Below are 16604 nucleotides of genomic sequence, written 5' to 3' on the forward strand. Positions count from 1 at the left end.
ACACACATTAGCTTTACACTAAAATTATTAAAAATTAAATTCTCTACTGGACATCAGTGACTGAGGATAAAAATCCTTAGTCAAAATTAAAAAAAAAAATTAAAACTCACATACCATCATGTAACAAAGGTTAGTTACAAAAATGAAGAATACTTGACAAATGTGGAAGACAAACATGGTATCATTAATACTGTGCATATTAAAATTACAGGGTAAAACCTGCAAATCAATTATGACCAGAGATGGAATGAGAGGCCTCCATGGAAGGAATATGATTAAGAACAAGTCACTTGAGCTGTATCTCTGGTTCTTCAAAACGAAGAAAACGATACCTGCCTACCTCAAAGGGAGCTTATGAGTCTCAAGTGAAATAATACTTAACTGATCAACTATTTTTCACTCTTCCTTAATATGCCACAGTAATATGACACACTTCCGTTAGTAAACATGATTTCTCCCAAGATAATGATTTGGGAGAAATCCCAAGGTGCTCATCCCAGGTGATTTTGAAATTTGAGAATCAATGAACTGATCTTTATGAAATCATTCTGCAAATTATAGAGCTCCATACAAATGCAAAGTCTATTGTTTTGGCAAAACATCAGGCATGGACAGATCTTAAAAAGTTTCACCTTAACAGTTCATACAGTTTTTGTGGTATGGCCTACACTAGTCCCAGTTCTTTAAAAAGACACGTAGGGAGGGAAAAAGAAAACTAAAATCAAAATAAAATGAATCAAAACGAAAACCCATAGCCCCCACTCAAATATCAGAAGTGTAAAACATACAAACCTAAAATCTTTGACGTCTGCGTCAATCCCATTCTGCACTGGTAAACCATTGGTCTTGTCCATCACATCACCCTCCTCCTTCAAATCTCCTAGCTTATCTCCATCAAACGTACCCTTGTTCTTCTTTTCACCTTTGTCGTTTTCATCACTGTCTGCATCCCTTGGGCCCTGTTTAAAAAATAGCTTCAGCTTCACTAATCATCATTAACTAATAATAGCGGGCAACCACTGTGGACACCAGACTACACTAGATGCTAATTACAACAGGATAGTGTCCATGACCTTTCAAGACATTACAATCTAATTAACAGACAACACATAGGCAGGAACACTGCAGAAAGTCTTGCCAAATGGGGGAGACAGACATACATTTATGTTACAGAGTTTAGGACAGTCTTATCATGCCCAGAGTCCCACCACCCCACTTTTTTTCCTTTCTACCCAACCACAACTTTGTATTTCTTAGTTCCATTTCTCTACTCTAATATCTAACTCTCTAGAATAGCATGGCTCCTAATAATCCCCAGGAATTATAGCTAATATTATACTTGGAAAATATTAAGCCTACAAAATGAATTTCCTACTTCCATTGCCTATGTGAACTCCTCCCTTACTTCTGAATATTGAGCTAAGTGTGGTCTTAACATCATTCCAATTCAATTACTCTACAGACTTCATATTGGGATATATGCCCTGCCAATTTGAACCACCACCACCCCAATTCCACCCAATGTCTCACCGCTTACTGAAACAATAAATCACTAATCATCCTTAACTTGAATTTTTAATCCTTCAAAACATGTTAAATCTAACTAAAATTCTTTCACAAAGAGTACTCTAAGTGTTTACCATTGTCATCCACTCCCTGTCCCATACATACCAAGGATTATATGGGAGCATGTTAAGGCAAATCATTGATACAACCAAGTTTATCTCTGAAGTACTTCAAACTACAAAGACTGAAAGACTGGACCTAAAAGGACTGATGCGGTGCCAAGCACACAGATGTCCTGTTTTTTTAAAGAAATTAAGTCTGTCTCCTCTTACCAACAATCTAAGTTAAGACATGGACTTTCAAAGCAAATGTGTCTTGATTTTCAGAATGAAAAGAAGGTTTGGTATAGTGACTTGACATGGTATAGCAAGCTTTGCAAAACCTTACCCAAGGGTTAAATAATTTTTGCTTTTGTAAAACTAGAGAGATAATCTTGCCTATTTCCATCACTGACCCCTAATTTAAGAAAGACACAAACAGACCTAGACCAAAAGAAAGCTCCTGGTAAAAGGTAAGATCCAATCAAAAGATAATGAAACTCCTCCTCAGCAATTCCAGTCACCACAACCAAATTTCAGTGGGGAGGGTGGGGACCACAAATGGAAGATAAAGCAGCAGACACAGTTGCAAATGGGTAGGCCTGCAAACGCAAAATAAAAAGATGTTCTCAAAGTAGTTCTTAGCCACCCTGACACAGAAAGACCAGACACAGGGACCCTGACAATCTTTTAGACCTTTCAACAACCAATTCAAAGCCCATTTTGCTTTTAAAACCATCCTCTGCTCAAAAGTAACACAGAAAGACTTCACGGCTAATACGAATTAAGGAACATATACCAGAAAGAATTTAGAAAGGATATACCACTTAGTTTCATGTAGCAGCAAGATGGTAAACTATAGTTTTGGCAGCAAATGAGATGTAACTTTCACATCTTCAAAGTATAACACTGATACTGGTTCAAAGAGTAAATGAGAGCCAATTAAGCATGACACTGAGATCCCAAGCCAGACAAAGTACGACAGGATTCTAAAGACAGAAAGAGCTTTCAAAATGTCCAGAAATAAACGCTCCCTCTTCCTGCAAAGGTAAAACTGACGGAAGCTATGTAGTAATTTTCATGTCCCCAGCACTGAATACACTGCAGGACAGAAGTTCAAAAAATAAGATAAAACAAACAAAGAAAAAAGTCCTGCAAAACTGAACTGCTAAAATAATTCTATTTATCATCAGGTAAGAGTCCAACAGGTAGTAATAAACAAGTCCACCTGAATTAGATACCAGTAACATCAATAATTTTTAAAAGTATTTTAAGATCATCCCACCAACACACTTAAATAATCTTCTACAAATCTACAAATCAAGTCACTGGCTCAGGAGTGGCAGGCAGTTCAGCTCCAATTTCTCACAAGGAGTTCAAACAGTCTACAGGAAAAAAATGGGAAGGAAATGCAATAAAGCAGCAGTAGGAAGTTTCACCAAGCAAATAATCTGGGTACAGAAGAGACTCACTCACCAAATCAACATTTTCATGATCTTTCCTCAATGACCCTTCACAAGGGCTTGCTGAGAAGCTGCTCCCCCTGTAAGCCAACTGCCCTGACCTGAACACTTAGTCACTGATACTTAGCTTCTCAATTATACTGCCAAGGGCTAGATTTTCAAAGATGTCCCTGGAATGGGCTGGTTTTGGTCCATGCTATACAGTCTATTTACATAATAGTTACCTAGTTTTCTACTCCGACTAGGCTATTATTAATGCCTCAGCAAAACACAGAACAGGTAGGATGACTTCCATACCTGATTTGGACGGGTTATAGGGGATATTTCCATTAGGCAGAAAGTCATGAAGATGAACATTTATGACGTGTAAACTTTTCTGTACATGGGTCATAAAAAGTTTTAACAAATTCAGTAAATCAACAAAAGCACTAAATTAAAACAGTTGACATGAAGTCTGATTTATGAATGACACCAAGAGCACAAGTGGGAAGCTATCCTGTCAAAGTCTGCTATTAAAAGAGAATATAGAATACAGAGTTGGGGATCATAAAAAAGGTCTCTTAGAAATCTGAGCACCCTAGTGAGAGAGAATAAGGGTATATTTGGGCTGCTCTGTTTTATGGAGTTTTAAAGTTTTTTTTAATGTTTAAAGTAAGGTATTCTTTTAGGAAAATACTAACCCAGATTGCACAGAACCTACAGTCTATCTCAACTGCTAACACTTACTGGACTTTGGACAGGTCATTAAACCCGAGTCTGAGTTGTCTTATCTATAAAACAGGGATCATTTTGTTTAAAACAGAGTAGTTGTAAACATCAATGAAATGATGCATATGTAAAAGTTTATTATAAAGTAAAAAGACACTGTATACAAGTATGACACTAGTTAAAACTATGCACTGGGAGAATATTCCTTATGTAACACTGTGATATTAACATTAAAAATGAAGGCTCCCATTCAGTGGTTTAACTCAAATAAAAGTGTAGAGCCGATCTGGCCCTCCCAGATACACTGTCCTTTTCACAATGCCGTGGCTCTACGGTTCGCATCAACCACCACAATCTTTTAAAAATTTGCAAGTGACTGGGCTTTCTCCCAGAGATTCTAATTTAACTGGTCTGCAGAAGCTCCCACAAACCTAAGTTTCTCTTTCAATAAGCACTCACAGCTGAGAACTACTATGTGTGTGTGTGTTAAGTCACTTCAGTTGTGGCCGACTCTTTGCGACCCTATGGACTGTAGCCCACCAGGCTCCTCTGGCGGAGGTTCTACAGGGGTTCTACAAGCAAGAATACTGGAGTGGGTTGCCATGCCCTCCTCCAGGGGATCTTCCCCACCCAGGGATCCAACCCAAGTCTCTATGTCTCCTGCACTGGCAAGCGGGTTCTTTACCACCAGCGCCACCTGGGTAGCCCAAGAACCACTAAAATTAAACCCAAATAAGCATCCTAAAGACAGGAGTTACGGTTTTCTTTTCTGTTACACACTACCCAGTGCAAATTAATACTAAAAAGCCTAATAACTAAATGAAATAAAAAACAAAGATGGATTAATAGCATCCTCCTGTTCTAGGCTCTCTTTAGATAAATTTCAATTCAAAACTGTAACCCAAATATAGCCCTCAGAGAGTGCTCAAAATGCAAGAAGCCAAGCCCACTCAAAATCCCTAGAGTGGGGCCAAGGAGTGTTCTTGAGAGATCAGATCACAGATATATACATTAGAATATGTTCTGTTGCCTCATACCAAAGAACTGAGAGAAGAGCAGAAAACTATGTACTATGCAGATCAGAGTCATTCAGTCTAGCTCACCTTTCTCAAAAGTTTCATCTTTCTCAAAAGGGGAATGAATATATCAGGGAATATTAATTCGGAATGAAGTCAGAGAAATGAGAACTTAATTTTTCCTGTTACTGCAGAGATTTTACCTCAAAGGTCCATGTGGCAGAAGTCACATTCAATGAGATTAGTAATTTTTCTTTTTTCTAAAAGGACTACTTGTATATTTGCTTGATAAACCAGTCCAAAAACCATAATAACTAAAATAGTGGTTTCCCTGTGTACACTTCTCAACTTTTCACAAAATGCCACCCAAAACCAAAATGTCAACTTTCCTTAAAGTTCAGCAGTTTTAGCTTCACTAGTAATAAAGAAATTTCAAATACCTAAAAAAATGAGTAAAAGCTTGAAATTACTAGTCATGAATTACTTTTAAATTAATGTACTAAATATGATACTATTGTGAGAAACTAAAAAACAGGCCAGTGGAGCATATACTATGGCTAAAAGATGTGAAATTAGAACACTATGAATTCAGTTCCCACCACTTCCCTTCTAAACCTCATTCTCCTCACTGATAAATTTTCACAGGGACAACATCTACTTCAAAGGGCTGTTTCAGGTTATTAAACACAAGGCAATTTATGACTGTGCAATTCCTTTTAAAAGATTCTTAAAAATATTTTAACCAATTTTCACATTTTGCCCACTACCTTTCTCAGACACAAACAGTCTCACTCACCTCCACTACCCCTAAAGCTTCAATCTTGCTTGATACCTTATGTTTCCCCCCTGGAAAGACTATGGCTTTCATCATTAACCCCTCTGTCCCAGTAACTTTTCTGAAATATCTGTATACAATCAAGCCACCAACTATTGTGTGTGTGTGTGTATGTGTGTGTGTGGTCAGTTGCTCAGTCAACTCTGACTCTTCACAACCCTAGGGACTGCAGCCCATCAGTCTCCTCTGTCCATGGGATTTCCCAGGTAAGAATACTGGAGTGGGTTGCCATTTCCTCCTCCAAGAGATCTTCCCAACCCAGGGATCAAACCGGTGTCTCCTGTGTTGGCAGGCAGATTCTTTAATGGTGAGCCACCAGAGAAGCTCCACCACCTATTATTACATTTCATCAAATCTGAGGCACCATCAATGTAAAAGACACACCACCATCTTATGTGCTGCTAAAAGGGAAACACTGGCAATTAAAACATATCCAATTTCAAACTGAACAGAAGCTGGGAGGTATGCACTTCAGAAACAGTGGAGCATGGAATATACCATGCACTGTGTATATGATCACCCAATTCCTGGTGTGCAAAGAGGTAAGAAAAGTGTTCCCCTCTGTTGTACTACCACCAGATTCAGCAGGAAAAAGAGATGAGAACCATAAAAGGTTTTCTGAAAGTTGCATGGCTTTTTTTTTAAACTTTTTATTTAGTCAGTGTCTAAAACCTTGACATTGCAAAGCAGAGTACAAAGATTTCTTGTTCAAGGGAAGCTCAAGTCTGAAGGGGCTCCATTCTGAGATAAAAGTTTCTGAATTGAAATCTTCCAATAAAACTATATTATCAGTATTTATGACACTTTAATTGTATATAAATCATCTGTGGGTCATATCAAACTGCAGACTTTGATTCAATAGTCTGGAGTTGAATCTGAGAGCTGTCAGTTCTAATAAGCTACCAGATGCCGATACTGGACAAGAACTATGTGGCCCAAGATTTTATAAGACTTACAAAGTATTTTCATATATTATATACTACATAACCATATGACTTTCTGCAAATGAAGAAATCAAAGTCCAGTTAAGACTCAAGTCCCTGCATTACATTACACGAAGTTTTTAAACAAAATCTACTGAAACAACACTGACTGCCTGAAACAAATACACTGGAAACTAGAAAAGCAAGTTATCAAGTTTTGTGACCTAAGTGAATTGCTATGAGGTGCATGTAACCTCCAGGTGAGAAAGCGGCCAGTTTCTATAAACAAGCAGAAAGGTCTTCCCAATATATTTTTTTTTCTAAAAATCTTTTCACCCAATGGCCTAAGAACATAGTAAATACATATGACTTTATAACCATCCTAAACCATGCTTTGTTTTATTTTGGGGTATTTGAGTGGGCAGGTAAGGGAGATGTCTTTATCCAGGAATAAAGGAAATAAATCAAATTTTAAAACCTGACTCTGACTTAACTGGTATTCTGAGTTTTCCCATTATTCTGAAAACTGCTACCCTGAAGTTTGTGATTCATACCTGAAATACTACCAAAAATTTTCAGTGGGTGCTGAGAACAAAACACTGCTGTCGGGTTCTTATCATCGGCCTGCAAGCACTCTTATCACAAAAGCCAAAACGATTGAGTCCATTTTTACATTCGAAATGAACTTAAGAAAGGCTCAGGAAAGCTAGACAGGGTTAAACTCCTTCATTCAAGCTTTAACCATAAAAACAACTTTACTGAAAATGGAAAACCAATGTAATAACTTTAGTTCTAAACCCCTTTAACTGAACAGTTCATCAGAGTCTGGCTTATCTGTTGTCAGTTATCTGAGAATAGCCCCTTAGTACTTGATTTGAGGTGTACATTCATTATGCCATTAGGGATGATGTTTTTAGCTCTTGGGGATTTAAAATGGGGCATCTCTGAGGCTAACCAGAAGAAATGCTGGCACGACCACCTAAAAAGAAAAACATCTGAATGCTCTAATCCATAAACCACCAAGACTACTCTTTAGAACAACTATCTACTGGAAGCAGATATTCTGTCTTCCTTGGTCTCTGAACTCAGCGCTCTAAAAGACAAAATAGATTTTTTTCTTAAAAACAGAAAAAGGCTCACCTCTTCCCAGAAGATGTATACATACCATGACAATCAAAAAGTGATTCAGGTTTCCATGACCAGAGCTTGTGGTCAAATGTCACCTTAACCAACAGACAGACAGCAAAACCAAGAGAAGCACAAGATCAGCAGGAAACAACCAAAAAGCTGATAAAGCAGGTCACTGATCCCAGGTCTCCATCCACCATAAGATGAGATGCGCCAAAGTGACGGCCTGACGTCACCGATCAGTCTTCCTGTATCACCGTTTAGGTGTAACTCAAGTCAAAATACAGGATAACATTTCATTACACACAACCTTCCTTCTGAGAAACTGGGATACAGATTTGGAGAATTTTCATTTATCTTTACGCAAACTTCAGAAAACTCAGTAAAACAGACGGTTTTTAGATAATTCAACTTTCTGACCTCTATCCTGAGGTCTTAACTTCCCCTGGTAACAATACTACAAAAGAGCTGGAAATCACCAATCTCTCAAGACAATAAGGATAGAAGCCACCTTTACAAAATCAAATAAAGATATGGAATAGAAAAGACACAGCTCCATCACAGATTAACTAATGAAATAATTGTTTAAAAAGGAAAAAAATAATAATACATCGGCCCGAGTGTTTTATCTTTCTCCTACGTCTAATTATTTTTCTGCTTCCTACAAACTTCACGGCTTCCCTCATAGCTCAGTTGGTAAAGAATCCACCTGCAATGCAGGAGATTCTATTCCTGGGTCAGGAAGATCTGCTGGAGAAGGGATAGGCTACCCACTCCAGTATTCTTGGGCTTCCCTTGTGGCTCAGCTGGTAGAGTCCGCCTGCAATGCAGGAGACCTGGGTTCAATCCCTGGATTAAGAAGATCCCCTGGAGAAGGGAAAAGCTACCCACTCCAGTATCCGGCCTGGAGAATTCCATGGGCTGTACAGTCCATGGGGTCACGAAGAGTTGAAGACTGAGTGACTTTCACTTTCACAGACTTCACAGTAACCCAGGCACATGTCTGGTGGCTAATGCCCAAGACTTAGAAGCTGGTCACACATGATAGAGAATTCATGGCAAGAATCTGAGAGGTTCCAGTTCACCACAGTAATGACTTAGCTATGACTTTTCTCCTATAGTAAATAACTAAAAGTTACAGGCAGAAGTTGTGCTTCCCTGACAGCTCAGTGGTAAAAAATCCACCTGCCAATGCAGGAGACTTGCAGGAGATGTGGGTTCAATCCCTGGGTCGCAAAGAGCCCCCTGGAGAAGAAAATGGCAACCCACGCCAGTATTCTTGTCTGGAAAATCCCATGGACAGAGAAGCCTGGCGGGCTACAGTCCATGGGGTTGAAGGAGAGTCAGATACAACTTACCAACTAAACCACAACATAGGCAGAAGTTAGAAGGCAGCACTTCCTCTGAGCAAAGTACACTCAAGATGAGCAAAGTGTGAGAGGTAAGAAAAAGAGGTGAGCTGGGGATAAGTTGAAAGAAGAGACGAAGTAACACCATTCTTCCCATGAGACAACATGGAAATGATCATTCTGCCTGATCCCATTCCTCACATCCAAAGGGTAGATCTTGTTCTTCCCAAAGAGCCTCTTGGGAAGGTTCAAATACAAGCAGTATTTTCCAATCTGACCTATGAGCCACTGAACCTATGTCTCTGCAGGATCAAAAGACCCAGAAGTTAATCAGGTCAACCTTGGAACAGCTAGTATGCAAGAATCAAGACAAAAGCCCCAGTTTGATCCCTTGCTCTTCCTAAATGTTATAAAAATGAATGATCCTGTTCTGGCTTAATTCCTCAAACCAAACTTCTAGGTCTAGAGCTGGGAGAAATCCAAACCAGCCTCTTAAATAAGCTCATTTCACTCCCCCTGCCCCACTCTTTTTTTTTTTTGATAGAATCAAAAGCTCCAGCCATATGTCAAGTGTCAATGTCCACTGAAGCATTACCTTTGACATGAGTAGAATAAAGTTAACTCCAGGTAGATTCTGGTTACCTTGGATGCCACCTGTTATTTTCCTGACAACCAAGTCAACAATCGTTCATTTAGTGTCCACTAACATGTTAAAGAACTGAACTTGACCCTTGAGCAAGCTGCACCAAACATGTACTGCTGTTGACACTAAATTAGTTTCAAGTGGAACTGGGAAAACAGAACCAGCCTCAGATATCTAGCAACAGATGTCTAATGATAAAAATACTAACAATAAATGCTATTAAGATAATAGAATGTAAGACAGTTATAAAGGCAGAATTATTAATATGATTTGAGGGAAAGAAGGTCTCTTAAAATGACTGCCAACAGAAGTACTAGCCCAAAAAGACTTCAGGGAGACAGTGCTTTGAAAAGGTACAAAACATGCTGAGTCAAGAGAAAAGTAAGGAAGATAGAGTTAGGGTGCCTTTTGTGATCTTCCTAGCTATGACTTGGAATATAAAACCAGTCCAAGAACACAAAATGAGGAAGAATCAAACAGAAATGCATCTTAAGACTTTTAGATCTATAAAGTCAATAGTATAAGAAAGAACTAGTCTTGAAAAAGGCTATCAAAGATGCTTGAGGAAGACTACTTAAGACTTAAAAAGGGAAGAGGCTACAGAGATGCTGCTTTGGCTAGAATTTAGCATCAGAGAAGTCAATGGTGATGAATCTGAAAAAATTTGAAACACAGTATTAACAGAACTTCTGATTTCCTGATAGATTGGGTATGAGAAGCAAAGTTATTCAAAGAGGGCCAAAGATCATTCCATAATTAAAGCTTAGCTAGCAAAAACAAGAATGAACCCACGTTATCTGATCCGTTTTAAGGATCCTCAGGTATTGGCAAATCACTGCTCTCAGATCTATTCCCTATTGACATCCACCTTCAACTTTGTGTTAATTCCTTCTCTTTTTGTGTGTTTTCTAGAGGACCGATGAACTGAGACCTAGATTTCAGTTCTTACCTCACATTACTATAAATGAGTCCCAAAAAAACATCATTTCTCTACTTTTAAAAAGTTTAGTTATATCTCCTGCTGTGTTTGCTGACATCTAATTGCAATAAAAGTGTTCTTAAAAACTCTGCAATTAGTGCTGTGAATATCTAAGGAAACTAAACAGGCATGTTTTTCTTTAAAGGGAAGGGGAAAGAGAGAGAGAGATAGGAACAAGTTCCTCAAGCCAACTTACAAATCCTCCTTTTCTTAGACAGGAATCGCCCGGGGATGAGCTCAATACATACTCCACCATGCTAACGCCTAGTCCCCCACTCTCCGACCGTGGGGACAGTACAGAATTGACCTCACTGTTCACATGGAAACTCTGACCAGGTCTTCTCTGCACCATGATTGGCTGGGAAACTGAATGATCTACAAAAAAGATACACAAGCATGATACAGTGCAGCCAGAGGCTCAAACAAATTACGAGCGATGTCTCATGGATAAACCAATGACTGGGAATCAGGAAACCTGTCATGGTCAATTGAGCCAAAATGTCCTACTGTGTTTTCCCTAAGTATAATGTTCTACATAAGCTAATGAAACAGAACACACCCTTCATATATCCAGTTCAGCAATACAGTAGTTCACATAACTGGTTTATCTAGCTAAGTGGACAAATTAATGTTTACCCCTTTCAAGTAGCAGAATTCCTTTTTAATGTATTTTATTGGTAATGTCACTAAAAGGAAATGTGATTTTACTGCCCTTTTTAAAATAACAACATAATCTGATCTTTTCTGATGACCACTGTCATCTGAGGTTCCATTCTTACATTGCGCTGTAACACAGCACATTGGCTTTTGAATGTTCTGACTCCTTCCTCCCCATCATCTGTCATTTCTTTCTGCTGTCAGTGTGGCTGCCTCTACAAGTTCTCCCCGTCTCTCTCTTCAGGGGTAGTCAGTCAGAAATGCATCCATGCCCAGTGACTTATTTGGCCCCAACCACATTTTTAGATAGATCACCCCATACACAGTACACAGGGGCAATGGGAGGAGAAAGAAACATGAACTTCAAATGGCAGGCATGGATTTTCTAATTCCAAGTATGCTGACAGCAGTACAGAACAAGAAGTTATAGCTGAAATTACAGTCATTTCAACTAAGACCATTCCCCTGTGGCTAGCACTTCAGCCAAAATATTGAAGATTTGATTTTGCATTAATTATGTTTTAATAAATTACATCATATAAGCTCCTTCATGGCAATTATACTACAGGACAGGACACTGCTTGACATGCTTATGTCACTGATGTAAAATTCATGACTTGCCAATTGCTGAGGAAAGGAGCTCTAAGACAGGCATAAATCACAGTACAGATGCTAGATCTAGATTACCTGATGTTCCCCAGGCACTGTCTCGCCATTGATCACCCAGGAATATTCCTTTTGGTCCATCTTTGCTGGATTCATCTGTTTCCCAAAACTTTTTACCTGGCAAGAGCTGCTGCAAATTAAAAATAATAGATGCTTTTAAAGAATTCATAAAGGATGAAAGTACAGCAGTCAACACTTTCTTAGACAAGGGTACTGCAAGATGCTCACGTGCCCTGAAGGTCTTTAATTACAGTGTTCTGACTCTGCAGACTGTCCTCAGAGCACTACTTTATCTTTGATAAAAGTCACAAAGAGGCCTAATGCAAGCAGGGCTACAGATCAACCCATCACAATAGAGGCTCAGCTTAAACATCTGGAATTATTCACTTAATCTATGCCAAGATTTTTAAGTGGGGAGGGAGGGGGACTCATATTAGACCTATCAGCTAACTGCTCACTAAGAAGACTCTTACTGAAAAAGAAAAGTACCTACAACTATTGAAAAGGTTACTTCTGCCTACATTTACACTAACTGACCCTGAAAAGTTACTCACGCTTGGGCATGAACTCAGACACCAGCTATGGAACACTAGAGGCAAAATTTACCTCCTTTATACACAGAGATTCTATTTAAGCAAAACATTTTCAATACCACAAAGAAAAAATTAAAAACAAACAAAAATCAACAAAAAAAAACACTTCCTAACCACAACATTAACCTATTCCAAGATATTGGAAAGACAGATCAGTTATTCCCCCATTACTGGAAGGGAAATTAAAATCTCCTAACCTCAGTTAATCTTAAGAATACTTAGTAACGCCATTAAAGTGACTTCACAAAACATTCCATACTTCCTAGAAATGCAGGCATCACTAGCTTTAAATTAGCTCCCACCAAAGAAATGCAAACCACCCTTCAAGCAAAACACAGTATAGTTCTGCACATGATCAAAGCATTAGTGACCCAAGCTACAAGGTAAATTTTTATCCCATTATTCTTCATCAGCTTTACTCACTAATAAAACCTCCCTCTTATTTATTCTATGTTTTCACTTCAGCTGCTACTAGTCAGACAAGAAACTCAGAAGTTTGAGATAATACTTCATCACTGCTTTTGAGCATAAAAGAACACACCTGAAGACTTGAATTTCTCAGAGGAAGAGAATAGAAGAGCAGAGAGTACAAAACATTTGCTCTCCTCCTTGATAATTAAGGTTTACCTTTCCTATTTATAACCTATTATCCAATGATAAGGAGAAACATCTCAACTCTGCTCTCACTAAAACACATCTCAGCTATCCAATCCAACTTCTGGGTTTCTCAGCATCAATTTATTTGAGTTCTATGGAACTATATGGTAGATATGGGTTACTACCTGAACCAAAGTAGTTTCCCACTTATTTTTCAGGCCCTAACATTGTTTCCTGGTCCAACAAGGTCATGAAAAAAAGACCTATTTTGATCTGACATTTAATTGAACAGATGCACTGGTTTACTTGATGATGAACAGTTATAAGCAGTCAATTCCTAGTGTGCCTCTAGGGTTCATTCTCTCAAAGAAACAAGGACACAGCTGGTCTGTTAACTTGAAGTACAATGAGGACAGGTGGGAGCAAGAGCCCAGACCACAGCTAAGCAATGGAGTCAGGAAGCCCTAGACTAAACAACTTTGGTGTGTCCTAGGACAAAATGCAGGACTGCCCTGGGCCTCATTTTCTTTGTACTAATGAAGGAGGTATTTTTCAGGATGCTGTGATGATTAGAGATATTGTAGATGTGTGCCCAACACAATGTCCACCACAAAGGAGGTTCTCAATAAATGTATTCAGTGGCAATACACCAAGGCAAAACAGCTATAAACCGCAGAAGGGACAGTGAAAATTAACGTGCACTACTCATGCACAACTCAAGATTCTTGTTTTTAAACTTCTTTTTCTCCTCTTAATTTCAAAAATGCCCTCTCATAAGACTACAAATAGAAACAGAATTTCTTTCCCTGTTGGTAGATCTTTCTCCTGTATTTCCTATGGAGTGTGAGCAAACAAGAGTTTGCATCAACTTCTCTGTGCAAAAGAACGTCAGCATACGGGACACTTCACCAGTCGGTTAACTTTAGTCTCATATATGGGAAAGAGAGCAACGGTGATGAAATACATTCATTATACTCTCATCCCTCTCGACACAAATCTGGAAATCTTTACTCAAAACTCAAGCTTCTCTAAGCACCAGCCTCCATATGCAAACATAGTCTGTCCATAATTTTTCAAACTGCTTACTGAAAGTAGCAGCCTTTGAACTCAAGGCTTCAAAAATGACTTCTAAGACCCTGTCATCTTTCACTGTAGCTTGCCAGGTTGTTACAACATGCAAAGCCAGTAAAGGCAGGTCCACATAAAGCGAGCCATTTTCAGGTCAACTTTTCTCAAAAGGAAACAATAATACAAGAAACATGTAGAAAGGTACTAAAAAGCAGAGACTGTATTTCAAAGTGGTAATAGATGCAACAAATCTCAAAGGGATACAGCTGCCCCTTGGTATTCATGCAGGATTGGTTCCAGGAGCCTCCTTGGATACGGAAATTCTCAGACTCTCAAGTCCTTTATATAAAATGATGTAGTACTATGCACACAATGTGTACATGTTAAAAAATTCAAGACTCCAGTCAGATACTAAGAGGAAATGGTGTCTCCCACCATGAACAGTATCTATAAATATAAATCCTGAAGAGGTGCTAGGAGCAGTCCCAAAAGTTAGTAAAACCCCATACAATCTGGCAAAGTAGCCAAGATCAATTAACTATTACTAATAAAAATGGCAGGGAATGAAAAGGAAAGTCTGTAAGAGATAAAGAAAAAGAAAGCAGCAGCAGCAGGTGATAACAAGTCAATTCTCCTAAAGTCTCTGCCTCTAGGTCATCAGTCCCTCATGTAACTCCCCCTCTTCCTTTGACTGTGGGCTGAACCTAGTGACTTGCTCCTAAGGAACAATAAAAAGCAAAAATGATGGGAGTGTTGCTTTCAAGACTTAAAATACTGACTTCCATCTTGTTTCTGCTCCTCTCTCACCCTTGCTCCTTCTCACTTTGATGAAACTAGCTGCTATATTGTGAGCTGCCCAATAGAGAGACACATATGGCAAAGAACCAAGAGAGGTCACTGGACATCAATTCGTTAGGAACTGAGGTCCTCAGTCTAACAACCTGCGAGAAACTTAACCCTGATATCAATCACGTGAGTGAGCTTGGAAGCAGTTCCTTCCCCAGTTGGGACTTTGAGATGACTGTAGCCCCTGCTGGGGCTGAAATCTTTACTGAAGCTTGTCAGGGACCCTGAAATAAATAATCTTACAAAGTCATGACTGGGATCCTGTTTTGAGCCACTAAATTTTGGGGTAATCTGGTAAGCAGCAATAGGTAACTAATATAGCTGTGGATATACACAAGGGTTTTCTTACATTTAAAATATCTTTAAGATTTTATTTTCAAGAAGCAAGTCTTGTTCTATTTCTAATATTTTTTAATTTGGAAAAAATTTCATCTGTTTCACTTTGCCTTACAGCACTTCTGTAATAAAAAGAAAAAATTACTGGTTTTTTTAATTCTGCAAAATTAAATGGGCTTAGATATGTTAAGCTTACTGAGAATTAGTAGCAATCACAAAGCCAGGAGTCATCTAAAGCAAAGACGCTGTTTGAACCTGATCATACTAAAAGGAGCTGTAATCTACTGAACATAAAACAAAGTGATGATGAGTATCCAATTATTTCAAATTAAGATTCAAGCCCTCTAAAGTTAACATCATCCATAGCACAGGCTAAAGCCTCCAGGTTCGCCAACCTGCAAACCTTCACTTCTTGCTGCCATCGTTCAGTCACTAAGTTGTATCCTCTGAGACCGCACGGATTGAAGCAGGCCAGGCTGTCCTCCACTATCTCCCAGAGTTTGCTCAGATTTATATCCATTGAGTTTAATTCATGTCCATTAAACCTCCACGTAAATTCAATCACCAAACATTCAAATGCAACTGGTCTGTGAAAAAGATGGTTATTGCTTACCCCATCAAGAACTTGAAAATAAAGACTGCTCTCTGACAGGAACAAAGAACAGATCACAGCAGAAGTTTACAAAATTCAATTTAAAGAAAGATTAAGCAATAAGAGGATTAAAAGATTTGACAATTCTAAAGGAAGATAAGGGAATTAGGAATTGGACCAACAAAAGAAAAGGAGAGCCAGTGAGTCAGATGAAGAAGGCAGTATCGTCCAGTACCCAAGTTTAGGGAGAACCAATAGGATGCACAAACAAGTCCGTCCTTATAAAAACAATTACTGCATCAGACTAGCAGTGTGGGTACAGTAGCCACTAAAAACATCCAAGTTCCCTGGCTCAGACTCTGCTTACCAAGCAAACTTCTTAAGAGAACTTTGTTTCCACCTACAGCCAAACATGCTGATCCACTTGAGAACTGCTATCTCTCTTTATGAATCAGTAAACAGCATTTTAGTTTTCATACACTCATCTCTTGCGGTTCTAGTTAGTACAGGTCAGTACTATAAACCAATCAGCTCTAAATTAGTACATCCCCTTTAAGACATACAAATTGAGAACCAGGGCTTGGGAGATCCTACCATCTGA

At 38.8% G+C, this 16604-nt stretch overlaps 1 protein-coding gene across 18 annotated transcripts in view; it reads right to left on the reverse strand.

The window, feature by feature from the left end:
• Positions 1-16604, reverse strand: part of PUM1 (pumilio RNA binding family member 1) — a 122895-nt gene that overhangs the window by 57615 nt on the left and 48676 nt on the right. For 9 of the 18 annotated variants that reach the window (XM_043445929.1, XM_043445928.1, XM_043445927.1 and 6 more), the window contains exons 4-6: positions 11993-12101; positions 10845-11023; positions 793-959 (exon numbers count right to left, since the gene is read on the reverse strand). The exons of 3 other annotated variants lie outside the window; for them this stretch is intronic. In XM_043445929.1, the coding sequence (XP_043301864.1) occupies positions 793-959; positions 10845-11023; positions 11993-12101 (455 nt within the window). The remainder of the gene's footprint in view (positions 1-792; positions 960-10844; positions 11024-11992; positions 12102-16604) is intronic. 6 more of the 18 variants (XM_043445939.1, XM_043445938.1, XM_043445937.1 and 3 more) reach the window with 3 other exon arrangements.

The sequence above is a fragment of the Cervus canadensis genome, chromosome 24, assembly GCF_019320065.1.
Source record: "Cervus canadensis isolate Bull #8, Minnesota chromosome 24, ASM1932006v1, whole genome shotgun sequence".
NCBI lineage: Eukaryota > Metazoa > Chordata > Mammalia > Artiodactyla > Cervidae > Cervus > Cervus canadensis.